At 35.6% G+C, this 15,025-nt stretch overlaps 1 protein-coding gene across 2 annotated transcripts in view; it reads left to right on the top strand.

Moving 5' to 3' along the window:
* KCNH5 (potassium channel, voltage gated eag related subfamily H, member 5) overlaps positions 1-15,025 on the top strand; it is a 364,433-nt gene that overhangs the window by 253,991 nt on the left and 95,417 nt on the right. For both annotated transcript variants that reach the window (XM_011961960.1, XM_011961959.1), the window contains exon 9: positions 2,102-2,354. In XM_011961960.1, coding sequence (XP_011817350.1) covers positions 2,102-2,354 — 253 coding nt within the window. The remainder of the gene's footprint in view (positions 1-2,101; positions 2,355-15,025) is intronic.

Genomic DNA, 15,025 nt, shown 5'->3' with positions numbered 1-15,025 from the left:
ATAGTGATGTGACCCTTGTGGAAGCTCAGCAAGTGCCTGTGGAATGACTAATATATTGTCCAAAGTCACGAAAGGTTTATATGTTAAAGAAAACATTGCCTTGTTATATACAATAACTGATGTGAAAACAGTGTCAATTACTTTTAAAGCTGTGTTAGGCATTCCTTTCCTCAAGGATCAGATTTGTCAAAAAGGTGGGTGAGCAGATTGCTGCTGCCTATAGGAATTTGAGGGAGTATGAAAAAAACCCAGAGATGATTAAATAATGTGAAATGTATGTACAGTATTAAGTAAGGTTAAGAGAAGAGATACTGAAAGCCTAATTTAATTAATGGTTTTTACATTAATGATGGGTTTGTCTTCTCTGCAGGGAAGCAACCCATTTTTCATTGACAGTGACACCCAATAAAAAGGAATAGTCCTGGCTGACACGATAAAACCCCGTCTCTGCTAAAAATACCAAAAAAATTAGCCGGGAGTGGTGGTGGGCATCTGTAGTCCCAGCTACTCGGGAGGCTGAGGCAGGAGAATGGCATGAACCCGGGAAGCAGAGCTTGCAGTGAGCGGAGATCCCGCCACTGCACTCCAGCCTGGCCAACAGAGTGAGATGCTGTCTCAAAAAAAAAAAAAAAGAAAAGAAAAAAAAGAATAGTCAGACATTTTCAAGCCTTAGGAAATGTTTTAAAGCTTAAAATGCAATTAGTAGAGCAAAGAAAATGATTTCATATGTATTAAAATATTATGCAGTATTACTTAATGGGGTAAATCAATTTAGCTTCAGCTTTGAGGGATTGAAATCCAATCAAAGAAAACCATTTCTGGTTATAAGGAATAGTTTACAAAGGGGGTTTGAGGAGCATTCTAAATGAGTTTGCACTTGCATCTTTAAAATGGGTGGTATTAACTTCCGCAATCACATCTTGCTCCACGATGTTCTGATTAAATATGATGATAATGTCTATTTTAATCTGGGTCTTTAATCACCCTGTTAGAAAGCTGTAGCCAATAAAAGCTCTCTAGTCCTTGCTGTATAAACATACTTCTGCCATTTGCTTCCTCTTTAAAGAATGCCTACAGCTTGAATTCTGCTACTGCCTGCAGCAGTGTTCAGAAGTGAAAGACCAGAATGAACAAGGACTGCCATACAAAATAACGTGCCCACCCTGCCAGCACTGACATTTCCAACCACCCAAGCCTTACAGAAGGCTGGTCAATACCCTTGGTCCTCCCGGGACATGAATTTATTTGTAAAAGGAAAACCTTTTACAAATATATCAAGAAAATATATCAAGGGTGGAGTTAGTCTGCCAGTGCCAGTATGTCAAGTTGCCAGGGTGCTTTTGTTGATTTTGTTTTCTGAAAGCTGTCTAGCATGAATCCACCTCCAATGTGGAATTTTGATTTAGTTATAAAAAAATTCTGAAACATCTGCTAGATTAAAATGAATGTTCATGCCCTATTTTACTTGACTCTTTGATGAAATGATACTAACTTTTTTCTGAGACTCTTCCTGACCACCTCAAAATTGTTTTGTTTTTGTTTTGAGGCAAGGTCTTGCTCTGTCGCTTAGGGCTGGAGTGCAGTGGCACAATCTTGGCTCACTGCAATCTCTGTCTCCTGGGATAAGGTGATGCTCTCACTTCAGCCTCCCAAGTAGCTGGAACTACAGGCGTGCACCACCACAGCCAGCTAATTTTTTTTGTCTTTTTCTAGAGACAGGGTTCCCCATGTTGCCCAGGCTGGTCTCAAACTAATGAGCTCAAGTGATCCACCCTCCTTGGCCTCCCAAAGTGCTGGGATTACAGGAGTGAACCACCTTGCCTGACCAAGGTGTTCTTTCTGAGGGGAGATCCATACTCTTCTCAAAGCATTTACTACATGATTCTGCATCGTCATGGTCCATATGCTCATCAGTCCATCTCAGTGGATTATTACCTCCTTGAGAGCAGAGCTGTGTCTTGTTCCCTTTGCCTTCCCAGTACCTAGCAGGGTGTGTAGCAGACATAGTCATAGTCAATAAATATTTATTGGATGATTTTTTTTTTTCTGAAGTGGCCCTTTTCTCTTTCCTTTTCACTTATTCATCTCTCACCTTCTTTAGGTCCTCTCCATCTGTCCCAAGGACATGAGAGCTGATATCTGTGTTCATCTAAACCGGAAGGTTTTTAATGAACATCCTGCTTTTCGATTGGCCAGCGATGGGTGTCTGCGCGCCTTGGCAGTAGAGTTCCAAACCATTCACTGTGCTCCTGGGGACCTCATTTACCATGCTGGAGAAAGTGTGGATGCCCTCTGCTTTGTGGTGTCGGGATCCTTGGAAGTCATCCAGGATGATGAGGTGGTGGCTATTTTAGGTACTGTGAACTTTCCTAATGTAGTAGCAAATGCGTAGTAACAGTTTTAGATATTTTACTTCTCTCATTTTTAAAGAGAAGTTTCCTTTGTTTGGTAACTTTGGAAATTGGGTCACTAATGAGATGTGAATCTTAATGAAAACTAATAATGCTATTTCAGCAGAGAACATTAGTATCAGTCACAGCCTAATGGGCTGAGTTTGATTAAACTTTCTTTGGCAACAGTAGGACAGTACCTTTTAGGCTAAAGCTGGTCACAGCCTAACGTGCCTTGTAGCTCCGTGCTAGAAAGTGTGAAAATGGCTTGTGGAATGATTGACATGGTAGTGACATAGGGTGTTAGTCTGAGAAGGGCAATAGAACCTGTCTAGTTCAACCCTTTTCTTTAGATAGGAGCCAAGAGAGGCCCAGAGAAGCTTAGTGACTTTCCCGGTTAGTAAATGAATGGAGGCTTGAATACAGATCATTTTACCCCAAAACTTTCCTCATCACAGTTAACCTAAGTAGTGAGCTGAAAGTGTGGAGGAGGTTAATGAATCTGACCTTTTATAGCAGAGTGATCACAGTATAGGTAAATTAAATTTAGGCTTATAAAGCTGGTTCTGTCCATCTATATTAATAGGCCATAAAAATTATTTGGCTAATCATAAATTCATTTTAAAATTTAGAGCACTTTAGAACTTAGAATTCAGTAGATAGTTGTACTAACCACAACCACAACAATAAAAGGGCAGTAACAGTATATATAAGTGATAAAATAAAAAAATGCTGCATGTTTGGGGACAGTGTAGGGTATACAGATTGGCAAAAAAAAAAAAAAAAATTGCCAAATGACCTTTTAGATCATTTTCTGCTCAAATATCTGCAGCAGGTTCCTGAAATGCACAGATATAAAAGGAAGTAATAATGAGGTCAGAGGAGAATCATTTCTTTTTTTTTTTTTAATCAGGTAAAATAAGTTAGAATTGCAGGATGTCGACTTCATTTTGATCACATTTTTCATGGCTTGTGTCTCATGAAAAATGAGCTCAATTTTTAAACTATTGGATTTTCAGCTACCGAGGTCAACCTACCATAGCTTGAATGCCACTTATTCTCAAAAGTAAAAGATTAACTGATAGACTTTAAAAACTACAAAAGCAAAATCCACCACAATATAATGAAAAACTGACTTCAAAAACACCATTACTTGAAAAATGTAGAATTGAAAATGGAAAAGAAATGACCCTTCATAGGAAAACAGGTTCTGTAAAAATTGTAAGTTCTAGAAAATGGCTCAGGGTTGCAAGTGACTGAATACCAAGGTTTGTAAGGTTTTCCTTAACCGCATATAAATAATATTAGAATTACAGTTAGATTTCTTCTAGGAACCATCTTTATTTTTTTCAAGAAGAAAATACAACAGTTTAGAGTCAACATTCTGGGTATGTTTAATGCTCATTAATGCTTGTTCTGCTTCGTTTACTGGAGTATAAAGGAGATAAATATAACCCTTCATAAAAAGTTGTACATTTCACCAGAACAATCCTTTGTGATAAAATGAAGCATATTTACACTACAGCCATTCTTGTTTGCTTAAAGAAGAGGATAAAATACAAGGCCAAAGCAAATGTGTTTTATTTTCCTGAATGTCCACGTCAATGGTGGTTAGGAAAAAAACATAAAATGTATTGCATGAAAATGAGTACCCTCATGATAAATTACCTCAGCTGTAGAATCATTGTCATTTGCTTTGCCCCGTTTTCTTTATTACAACTTCACTTGGGTAACTCCTTTTCTAAAAGAAGGTTGCGGAAAGCCCTGAGTACAGTGCCTCTGGCCTGGGTCTGCTAAAATGAGACAGTTTGCTCAGTGAGACCGACAAAATGCATTTTCCTTTCATTTTAAAATAAAATGGTAACTTGTTTTGCCCAATGACACAGTAAAAATGAACACAGGACCCCCGGGTATTGGACCCATCTCATCATATATCTGTCACATTTTATTATTTTGAGTGTGTGCTTTTTATTCTCTCTCCTCAAAAATCTTGGAATTCAGAGACTTTTCACATCTTGTGCTTAATGAGTCAAATTATACAGACAACTCTCTGGCTACCTTTCTTATTTCTATAGGCTCTGAAAAAGACTAGTTCTTTCAAAAATCCATCAGATTAGGATTTTTGTTTGTTTGTTTAACATACAAAATGCTTTAATAATGTTTTAAGAAAGGAGGAGGAAAATAGTAACTTACCAGCACTATTTTTTCCCGATTCTCCTCTTCTTCCTCTTCTTCTTTTCCTCCTCCTCCTCTTTCTTCTCATTTTTGATAGTTTAATTTTGAAAAAATTGCATGCTTAATGAAAAGTTGCAAAAATTATCAGGGTGTGAAGGCATTATGTGTATATAAAATATTAAATATATATGGTATTAAATATATATAATCCCTTCACACCCTGATATATATATGTGTATATATATAAGTTGTGTGTGTATATATATACACACATATATATTATATATATACACACATTATACACACACACACATATATATATAACAAGATATATATGTATATCTTTAAGTTCTGCTATATTAAGTTGATTTGGTCTTTATAACTTTATGTATTTTTTAAATCTTTTTGATTTGTCCTAGTACTGAGCGTGGCAAGTTAACATATCTTATTAGCTAACATATCTGATTATTATTCATGCATTTTATCTATGTCTCCTTGCATCTCTTGTAGTTTATGCTATATAACATTTGCTGCTGTGTTATTTGGTGTACAGATTATTTATGATTGTTATGTCGTAATTGTCAACTGTGGCCTTTGGCATTGAAATATGCCAAAAGCCATCAAGTTTAATACTCTTTGCCTTTAATCTTGCAAGGGTCAGAGAGGAACAAAATCCCTACATCCCTCACATCTGAGGACACCTCACAAAAATGGGAACTTGCCTAAATTAGTCTGATAGGAGAAATAAGAAGGCCTTGCTGTCTCTTCCACTGATTCATTTGCCAGTTAAAAGGTAGAGAAGGGAGCTTATTTTAAAATTAATTAGAATCTCTGAATCCAAAAACAGGTGCAGTTTCATCTTTTTGGATTCTTGCCACTAAACAGTCTCTTGATAGGCACATAATTCTTTGGTGTGTCAAAAGTGCTAAGGAGTTTAATGAATAAGTTCTGAAGCATAACTAATTAATGGAAAGATAAAAAATTTAGTCAACAAATAACCTCCTTTAACACTGGAGGATGGCTTCAAGATGTTTTTCTAAATAGGGCATATGAATATAATTGCAGTTCATGTCTTTTTTCAATTTGAAGTTCTTTCAGTTCCTACACCTCCACCTTTTTCTTTTGACCTTCCCACTTTTTATAAAACACAAAGAATTCCAAATTAAGTTCATGATGCATACATAATATTTTATATTCTTTAATGTCATATTCCTTTTTAGTTCCTACCCTATAATTACTTAATGTGAACAGATTTGTTGGTATGGCTGAAATAGCCAGGTTACTTCTCAATGTCTTGACAAGTATATTGTGCCTTTCTGAGGTTATAAAAATGACATTTCCCTGCTAACAATAGACCCTGCTCCTAAGACATTTGTTTTGTTGTATTTTCATTTTGTCTTTTTTCATCTGTGTTCATTGATTGTTAGAATCATAGAGTTAGAGTTATTAAACTAAGACAATCTCTATTTAAGTGTTTTAATTGTAACTTCAAATTCTTAAGAGAGCTATGCTTGTTTATGGATGGTTTGGATAGAGGGATTGAAAATTGTTATGGAGTTAGGGAAAAGCATAAATGAGGACAGGAAGAACATAATTAAATCAACTTAATAAGAAAGAGAGTCTTTAGCACTTGAATTAAGATTTTATTTTAAGTAGAATCAGTTATTTAAGATCCACTGTAGGCCGGGCATGGTGGCTCTTGCCTGTAATCCTAGCACTTTGGAAGGCCAAGGTGGGTGAATCACTTGAGGTCAGGAGTTGGAGACCAGTCTGGCCAACATGGTGAAACCCCTTCTCTACAAAAAATACAAAAATTAGCTGGGTTTGGTGGTGCATACCTGTAATCCCAGGTATTTGGGAGACTGAGGCATGAGAATTGCTTGAACCCAGGAGGCTGAGGTTGCTGTGAGCTGAGATCACACCACTGTACTCCAGCCTGGGCAACAGAGTGAGACTCTGTCTCAAAAAAAAAAAAAAAAAATTATAAATGTGTGCATTATCAAAGAAAATTTATAAATTGCGCTGCTCAAAATTAGAAATCTCATTTTTATTACAAAAATAAAAAATATGAGATGTAAATGAATAATATTTTATTATTTTGAAAATCTATGAGAATGTGACTTTTATGCTGTAGTTAAATTTCTTCCTGTGCACTTGCTGTTAGAAGTCAAGTGCTTCACAGTTTAAATCCTTAAAAGGGTTTTTCCCAAGTTCCAGAAAATTATTTTCTTTTGCACCCACACTTCTGGGTTTTTAGATGCTGAACTGTGAAACATGTAGATTTGTTCTATGTATTATGATGATGAAAATACTTAATTCAGATATTTTTATAAAGGGCAAATCAGTTGTTTGCTTTTAAAAACATGCATACTTGTCTTGATTTAAACATTTTAAGCGGTGATTATAACATTGTTTACTATGGTTCAAAATATACCCTTTTAGAGTTCCTCAGCCTGCAGGTTTTGGGATGAAATATGAGTTTTAACAATGTTGGTAGCTTAGATTCAACTTCAAACACTTTCTCCATCACCCTTCAAAACTAATTTATTCTATCCCCTTGGTATCTTTTAATCCTATTCTTAATATCCCTTACCACAGTCAATACTCTTAAAATTTTGGTCCCGAGTGTGAAAGGAAAATATCTCGGCCCCCAAGGTCACTAAGGAAAATTCATGCTGGAAACTGCTTCGGGCAAACCTGCCTCCCATTCTATTCAAAGTTACTAAGATAGATGCATATCTGATTTGCCTCCTTTGGAAAGGCTAATCATAAGCTCAAAAGAAGGCAACCATTTGTGTATCACCCATCTGTGACCTGAAAGCTCCCTCTCTGCTTCCAGTCTTCCTGCCTTTGCTTCAAGTTGTCCTGCCTTTCCAGACCGAACCAATGTACTTGTTGACGTATATTGATCGATGTCTCATATCTCCCTAAAATGTATAAAACCAAGCTGTGCCCTGACCATGTTGGGCACATGTCGTCAGGACCTCCTGAGGATGTGTCATGGGTGCATCCTCAACCTTGGCAAAATAAACTTTCTAAATTAACCGAGACCTGTCTCAGATTTTCTGGGTTCACATGGGCCAGGACTACCATCTTAGTCATTAGACTTATCTGCTCATGAATCTATCATAGAATCATAGGGTTAGAGTTCTTAAACTAAGACAATCTCTATCTAAGTCTTTTAATTGTAACTTCAAATTCTCAAGAGAGCTATGTTTGTTTCTGGATGGTTTGGATGGAGGGGTTGAAAATTGTTATGGGGTTGGGAAAAAGAGCATAAATGAGGACAGGAAGAACATAATTAAATCAATTGAATAAGAAAGAGAGTCTTTCACACTTGAATTAAGATTCTATTTTAAGTACAATCAGTTATTTAAAATCCACTGTAGGCTGGGCTTAGTGGCTCTTGCCTGTAATCCTCGCACTTTGGGAGGCCAAGGTGGGCAAATCACTTGAGGTCAGGAGTTAATAAATCTGTCATCAGCTTCAACCTCCTTTTCTATGTTATGTTGCCACCACAATAATCTTCCTAAGATACAATTGTGTCTGTCTCCTCGTTAGTATTTCCAGTATCTTGAGGATAAAATGTAACTACGAGTATGGCCTACAGGGCCATTTGGGTCTGGTTTTTGCTCTCCTTTCCAGCCTGATTTGTGTCATTGTCTATCTCTACCCTGTTCTCACCATACTGAATTGCAGGAAGTTTCCTGAGTTTAACAAAGTTCCCTCTTCCTGTCAGGCTTTTGCATGTTCTGCTTCTTCAGAATACTTTTTCTCTCGTTTTTAGTGATTTGTCTCTTGCTTCCTTGTTCTATTTTATTTTTCCCTTATTGCCCTAGTCTGGGTTAGATGCCTCTATTCTGTGCTTCCACTTGGATGCCTATACAGGGTTCTTAGTACCCACTATTTTTATCCTTCCCATGTTAATCCTCCCACTGCACAGTGACCACTTGAAATTTCTTGTTCCTTTTTGTCTCTCTGTCATCTATGATAGGATCTCTTCAATAGGTTCTCAGTAAAGGCTTATGAGTGAGACAGATTAGCTAGTACAGCTGTTACTTGGTATCCACTAAGGACACCCTCACAGAGACACTACTCTGAGGATACCCAAGTCCCTTATGTAGAATGGTATAGTATTTGCATACAACCTATGCACATCATCCTGTATATTCAAAATCATCTCTAGATTGCTTGTAATTCCCAACACAATGTAAATGCTGTGTACATAGTAGTTTTATTGGTTAGGGAATAATGACAAGAAAAAAATGTCTGTACACATTTAGTACAGATGCAGCCATCCATTTTATCCCCGAAATATTTTCTGTTTGTGCTTCATTGAATCCATTGATGAGAAACCCACGGGTATGGAGGGCCAGCTGTACTATACTTTGCCAACAAACTGTTTTCATAATTGTTTCAGTTCTGGGTACCCAGAAAAATACGTTGTGTTCTGTTGACTCACTTGCCAATTTCCTCTATGCCCTCTGTTCCTCCTTTGTCTAGAGGTTTATAGTAAAATGCATTTCTCAAAAGCCTGTAGCTTTAGTTTAGATCTGTTATAGGCAGAAGAAACGTTTTCCTGCTGTTAACTAGGCAATCTGAACAAAGAGAATTGAGGGGGGAACTGTGTTAAGTGTCTCAGACTACACATGGCTCTCTGATAAGTTACTCCTTTCTTGTTCTCCATCAAGGATCCTCAGTACCAAGAAAGAATCTAACTTATACCTGGTAGTTGACCATAATAAGAAAACTTTAAATTACATTCACTGAAGGAAATTTAGCTTTAATTCCTAAAGTGGAGTTGCTTTTGTCATCAGCTAGAATGAATGATTCAATAAATCTGAATTAATTTCATTAATACATAAACATTTAAGAATTAAAAGAGACTTAAAGAAAGAAAAACCTTATCTTTCATTAGTAAATGAGCCCCCACCCACTTAAGTAAAATGTAAAGCCAACAGATACATTTTGATTTTAATATTCCTTATCAAACTTTTAAAGTATATTTTTGAAAAATACACTTGGGCCTCTTTGAAAATCTGATTAAAATACCAATAATTATTAATGGAGTGCTCATTATTTTGTATACATTATTTTTTTTTTTGTTTGAGACGGAGTCTCACTCTGTCACCCAGGCTAGAGTGCAGTGGCCGGATCTCAGCTCACTGCAAGCTCCGCCTCCCGGGTTTACGCCATTCTCCTGCCTCAGCCTCCGGAGTAGCTGGGACTACAGGCGCCCGCCACCTCGCCCGGCTAGTTTTTTTGTATTTTTTAGTAGAGACGGGGTTTCACCGTGTTCGCCAGGATGGTCTCGATCTTCTGACCTTGTGATCCACCCGTCTTGGCCTCCCAAAGTGCTGGGATTACAGGGTTGAGCCACCGTGCCCGGCCTTGTATACATTATTGTATCAAGTCATTTAATAGCCCTGTGAAGAAAGTAATTATTGTAGTCATGTTACAGATGAAGAAACTGAAAGTCTGTAATATCACGTGGTTCACTCTGGGTCACAGCTAGTAAGTAATTGGTGGGTACAGGATTTTAATCCAGACCTGTCTGATATTGTGTGCATGCTCTTAACCATCAAATTACAAAAAACAAAAAAATGATGCTTTGGTTAACAGGACTTTTGAAATACAATTTTGAAATTATGGTACAACTATTTGGTTTAATCTTAATGGAAAATAGAGTACCTATATTACCTTTACCAGTTTATTTGTGTTTATTTTTGAAAAAAGATTTCTCTAACACCACTGCCAAGAATTAGGCACCATAACAGTACACATTACAAAAACCCTTCACTAAATATTACCTAAGGTACTTAGTTTAGTATGAATTGGCTAAATAGCTACTAAGTATCTACAAATACTGTCCTTCTCCAAGTCACTGATTTACCATGAGGGAGGTGTTTAGGACTAAGGAGAGTTGAGCCCAGGGTGTGAATGCCATGAGTTCTTAGAACACAAGATAGGGATGATACATTCGACTCTCCTCTTTCATCTGGGTTATGGAAGAGTTCAGGGTCTACTGAGATGGTAAACGTTACAGTGGAAATGAAGCTTGCTTTCTTTGTGAGGTGTTTCCTAATTTCTTTAAATTAAAAACAGTATTTTTCTTCTGCACTTTGCACATCCCAATCTGTATACACTTACTTCATTTTCTTCTATTTTGTACTTTTTTTGGTCTGTCTCTCTTACAAAATTAAAGACTTCTTGAGAGCCAGATTTCTATTTCCTGAATCTGCCTATTCCCTCGCGGCGTAAAGCAAATGTTTCAACTTTTGAACAAAAAGTCCAAAAAACTTAAAAAAAATGTTTTACGTGGTAGCATTTTATTTTATAAATAAACAATACAGCATAAGCTAAAGGAAAAACGAAAGACAAGTAACAATGATACAAGAACGAAAGAAAGAAAACCTGTGCTTTTAATCTCACTCCTTTATCCCTGTGATTGCTTTTTGTTTCCCTATACGCTTCTGTGATCACTGCCCTTACTCATATACATTTCTATCACATCAACACAGCTTTATTGAGGTATAATTGATACACAAATATCTACATATATTGAATGCACACAATGTAATACCATTACCGTAATTGAAGTAATAGACACATCCTAAAACTCCCATAGCTTTCTTCTGTCATTTTTTTCATGGTAAGAACACTTAATATGAGATCTACCCTCTTAACAAATTTTGAAGTTCACAGTACTGTGTTGTTAAGTATAGGCTCTATGTGTACAGCAGATATCTAAAACTTAATTCATCTAGCATAACTGAAACTGTATAACCATTGAACAAAAACTGTCCCTTCCCCCCATCTTCCAAGCCCTGACAGCCAGTATTATATTCTCTGCTTCTATGAATGTGACTACTATAGACACTTCATATGAGTGGGATCATGAAGTGTTTGTACTTCTGCGACTGGCTTATTTTGTTTGGCCTAGTGCTCTCCAGGTTCTCCTATATTGTTGCAAATGACAGAATTTTCTTCTTTTCAAAGGCTGAATAATATTCCATTGTATGCATACACCACGTTTTCTTTATCCATTCATCTGCTGATAAATACTGGGGTTGTTTCCAAGTCTACCCATTTTGAATAAAGCTACAATAAGCATGAGAGTACAGCTATCTCTTTGAGATTTTGATTTCAATACTTTTGGATACATACACAGAAGTCAGATTATTGCATCATAGGTTAGAGTTAGGGTTGAGTCAGGATGTCAGGTTCATTAATTGAATGAGGAAGAAAAGACAGCCATTATTTCTCACACTTCACAGTTGCAAAAGTTGTACAACTTAGTTATAATATGAACAATATCGTAGGCTTCAATTCTAAATGTTTTCTTAGAAAAAGAAGACAGGAGAGTTTCAAGATGTAATTGATTTCCAAATTAGTCTTTTGCATGGATTTCTTTTTTATAATATGCCATTCCTTTTCTTGATTTAAGCACATATTTGGATTTTTATATGCAGTCAATTTGTTCTTAACACTAATAGTGCCAAACTCAGGATAATCAGCATGTTTATCAACATTTCTTCTACCTCCTTAAAGGTAGTTTCTTACCAATGTCAGGATACCTTCTCTTTACTTCTGCTTAATAAGAGTTATTTGGCTCATTGTGTGTGTAAAAAAATCTACAAGCTAAATCAGTTATTTTTTTAATAGATAAGAATTATTATTTGCTTCTCTGAAAATGTCTTCAAGCTTGTATCTATGATGATTTTTAACATAATGACTTTGGACATCAATCACTGAAGACTGACAGACATCTTTTCTAAATGTTTTAAAATATTTTATTCTAATAAACCTATATAATTTCTTAGTTTCAATACTCATTGTTTTGTTCTTTCTCTTCTTCCTTTTTAAAATATTACCTTATGACCCTTGCAGTTTGTACATAGTTGAATCCATTTGAAATAATATAATTAAAAACATATAGTCTTATTCATCTATAAATGAATACTTTTGGACCCATGTAATTATAATGACGTTTATGAGCCGATTGCATTGATAACTTATAGTGAAGGACTGACTAATAAATAAAAGTGAATACAGTTCAAGTCCAATATTTCTTTATTAATTTCCTATCTGTTTGATCTATTCATTGTTGAAAGTGGGTTATTGAAGTCCCCTGCTATTATTGCATCTCTATGCATTTCTTCCCACAAGTCCATTAATATTTGCTTTGTATATTTTGATACTCCAATGTTGGGTACATATATATTAACAGTTGTTATATACTTGATAAATTGATGCCTTTATCATTAAATAATGAGCTTATTTGTCTCTTGTGACAGTTTTTGACTTGAAATCTATTTTATCTGATGTAAATATAGCCACCCCTGCTCTCTTTTGGTGACTGTTTGCATGGAATATCTTCCATTCTTTAACTTTCAGCCCATGTGTGTTCTTAAAGCTAAAATGGTTCTTATAGGTAGAATATAGTGGGATCTTGTTTTTTAAATATCCATTCAGCCACCCTGTCTTTTGATTGGATAATTTAATCCACTTACGTTTAAGGGTATTGATAGGTAAAGACTTATTCTTGCCCTTTTGTTCATTGTTTCCTGGTTGTTTCATAGGTCCTTTTTTTTTTCTTCTTTTCTTGTGACTTACTTACTGTAAGTTACTTACTGTAGCTATGGTTATTTTTGACCATTTTGACTTTTAACCTTCATACTAGAGATCTGGAAGATTTATATACTAATACTATAGTAATGGAATATTCTGCTTTTGACTTTGTATTGACTTCTACCAGTGAGTTTTATACTTTCATATATTTTCATTTTGATAGTTATTATCCTTTCATTTCCAGTTGAAGAACTCCATTAAGCATTTCATATATGATGGTCTAGTGGTGATGACATCATGATCAATGGGGAACACTAAAGACTTTACCAGTAAGATCCAGCACAAGGCAGGGATGCCTGCTCTTACCACTTCTATTCAATATAGCACTGGAAGTACTAGCAAAGTCAGTCAGACAAGAAAAATAAATAAAAGGCATTTAAAACAGAAAGAAAGGGGTAAAATTATCTGTTTGTAGATGACACGATTCTATATGTAGAAAAAGCCAAAGTTTCTACAAAAACCTTGTTAGAACTAATAAACAAATTTAGTAAAGTGGCAGGTTGCAAAATCAACTACAAAAATTGGCAACATTTCTATATGCAAATAATGACCTAGCTGAAAAAGAAATCAAGAAAAAATCTCACAATTGTTACAAAAATACATAGGAATGAATTTAACCAAAAAGGCAAAATATCTGTATACAGAAAACTATAAGGCATAGATGAAAGAAATCAGATGGCTCTGGGTATACCACCAGTAAGTTAGCCCTGCTCCACAAGGAACAGTGAAGGAAAAAAAAAAAGAAAGAAAGAATTGAAGAAGACACAAATAAATGGAAATATATCCTATATTCATGGGTTATAAGAATTAATATTGTTAAAATGTACATACTACCCAAAGCAATATACATAGTCAAAGCAATTGCTATCTAAATTCCAATGACATTTTTAAAGAAATAGAGAAAACAATCCTCAAATTCATGTGAAGCTGTAGAAAAAACCCAAATAGACAAAAATCTATATGGAGAAAGAACAAAGTTGGAGGCATCACACTTCCTGATTTAAAATTATATTACAAATGTCTAGTAATTATAACAGTGTGGTACTGGCATAAAAAAGAAACATGGAGCAGTAGAACAGAACAGAGAGCCCAGAAAGAAATCCAAACATATATAGTCAACTAATTTTCAGCAAGGGTGCCAAGAGGCCACAATGGGAAATTAGTAGTCTTTTCGATATATAGTGCTGGGAAAACTGGATTTCCACATGCAAAAGGATAAAATTAGTATCCTATTTTCCACCCACACAAAAAATCAACTCAAAATGGATAAAACACCTAACTGTGAGACCTGAAACTATAAAACACGTTGATGAGAACATACAGGAAAAACACCTTGACACTGGCCTTGGCAATGACTTTTTGGATATAACACCAGAAGCTTGGGCTACAAAAGCAAAAATAAATAAGTAGGATTACATCACACTAAAACGTTTCTGTACAACAAGGGAAACAATCAACAAAATGAAAAGGCAGCCTATAGACTGGGAAATATATTTGCAAACCGCATATATGTAAGAACTCTTACAACTCAATAGCAGAAAATAAATTACCCTGTTAAAAAGTGAGCAAGAGACCTGAGCAGAAATTTCTCCAGATAAAACATAAACATAACCATCAGGTATATGAAAAGGTGCTCAAATCACTAATCATCAGGGAAATGCAAATTGAAGTCATTATGAGATATCACCTCATACCTGTTAGGAAGGCTATTATCAAAAAGACAAGATATAATAAATGTTGATGAGGGTGTGGAGAAAAGAGAATCCTGGTATACTATTGGTGGGAATGTAGTTTGGTGCAGCCATTATGGAAAACAACATGGAGATTTA

This window comes from Colobus angolensis, unplaced genomic scaffold (genome assembly GCF_000951035.1).
Source record: "Colobus angolensis palliatus isolate OR3802 unplaced genomic scaffold, Cang.pa_1.0 Scaffold57, whole genome shotgun sequence".
NCBI classification, from domain to species: Eukaryota; Metazoa; Chordata; class Mammalia; order Primates; family Cercopithecidae; genus Colobus; species Colobus angolensis.
Note: the sequence above shows the minus strand (reverse complement) of the source record. Positions and strands in the feature narration are given on the sequence as shown.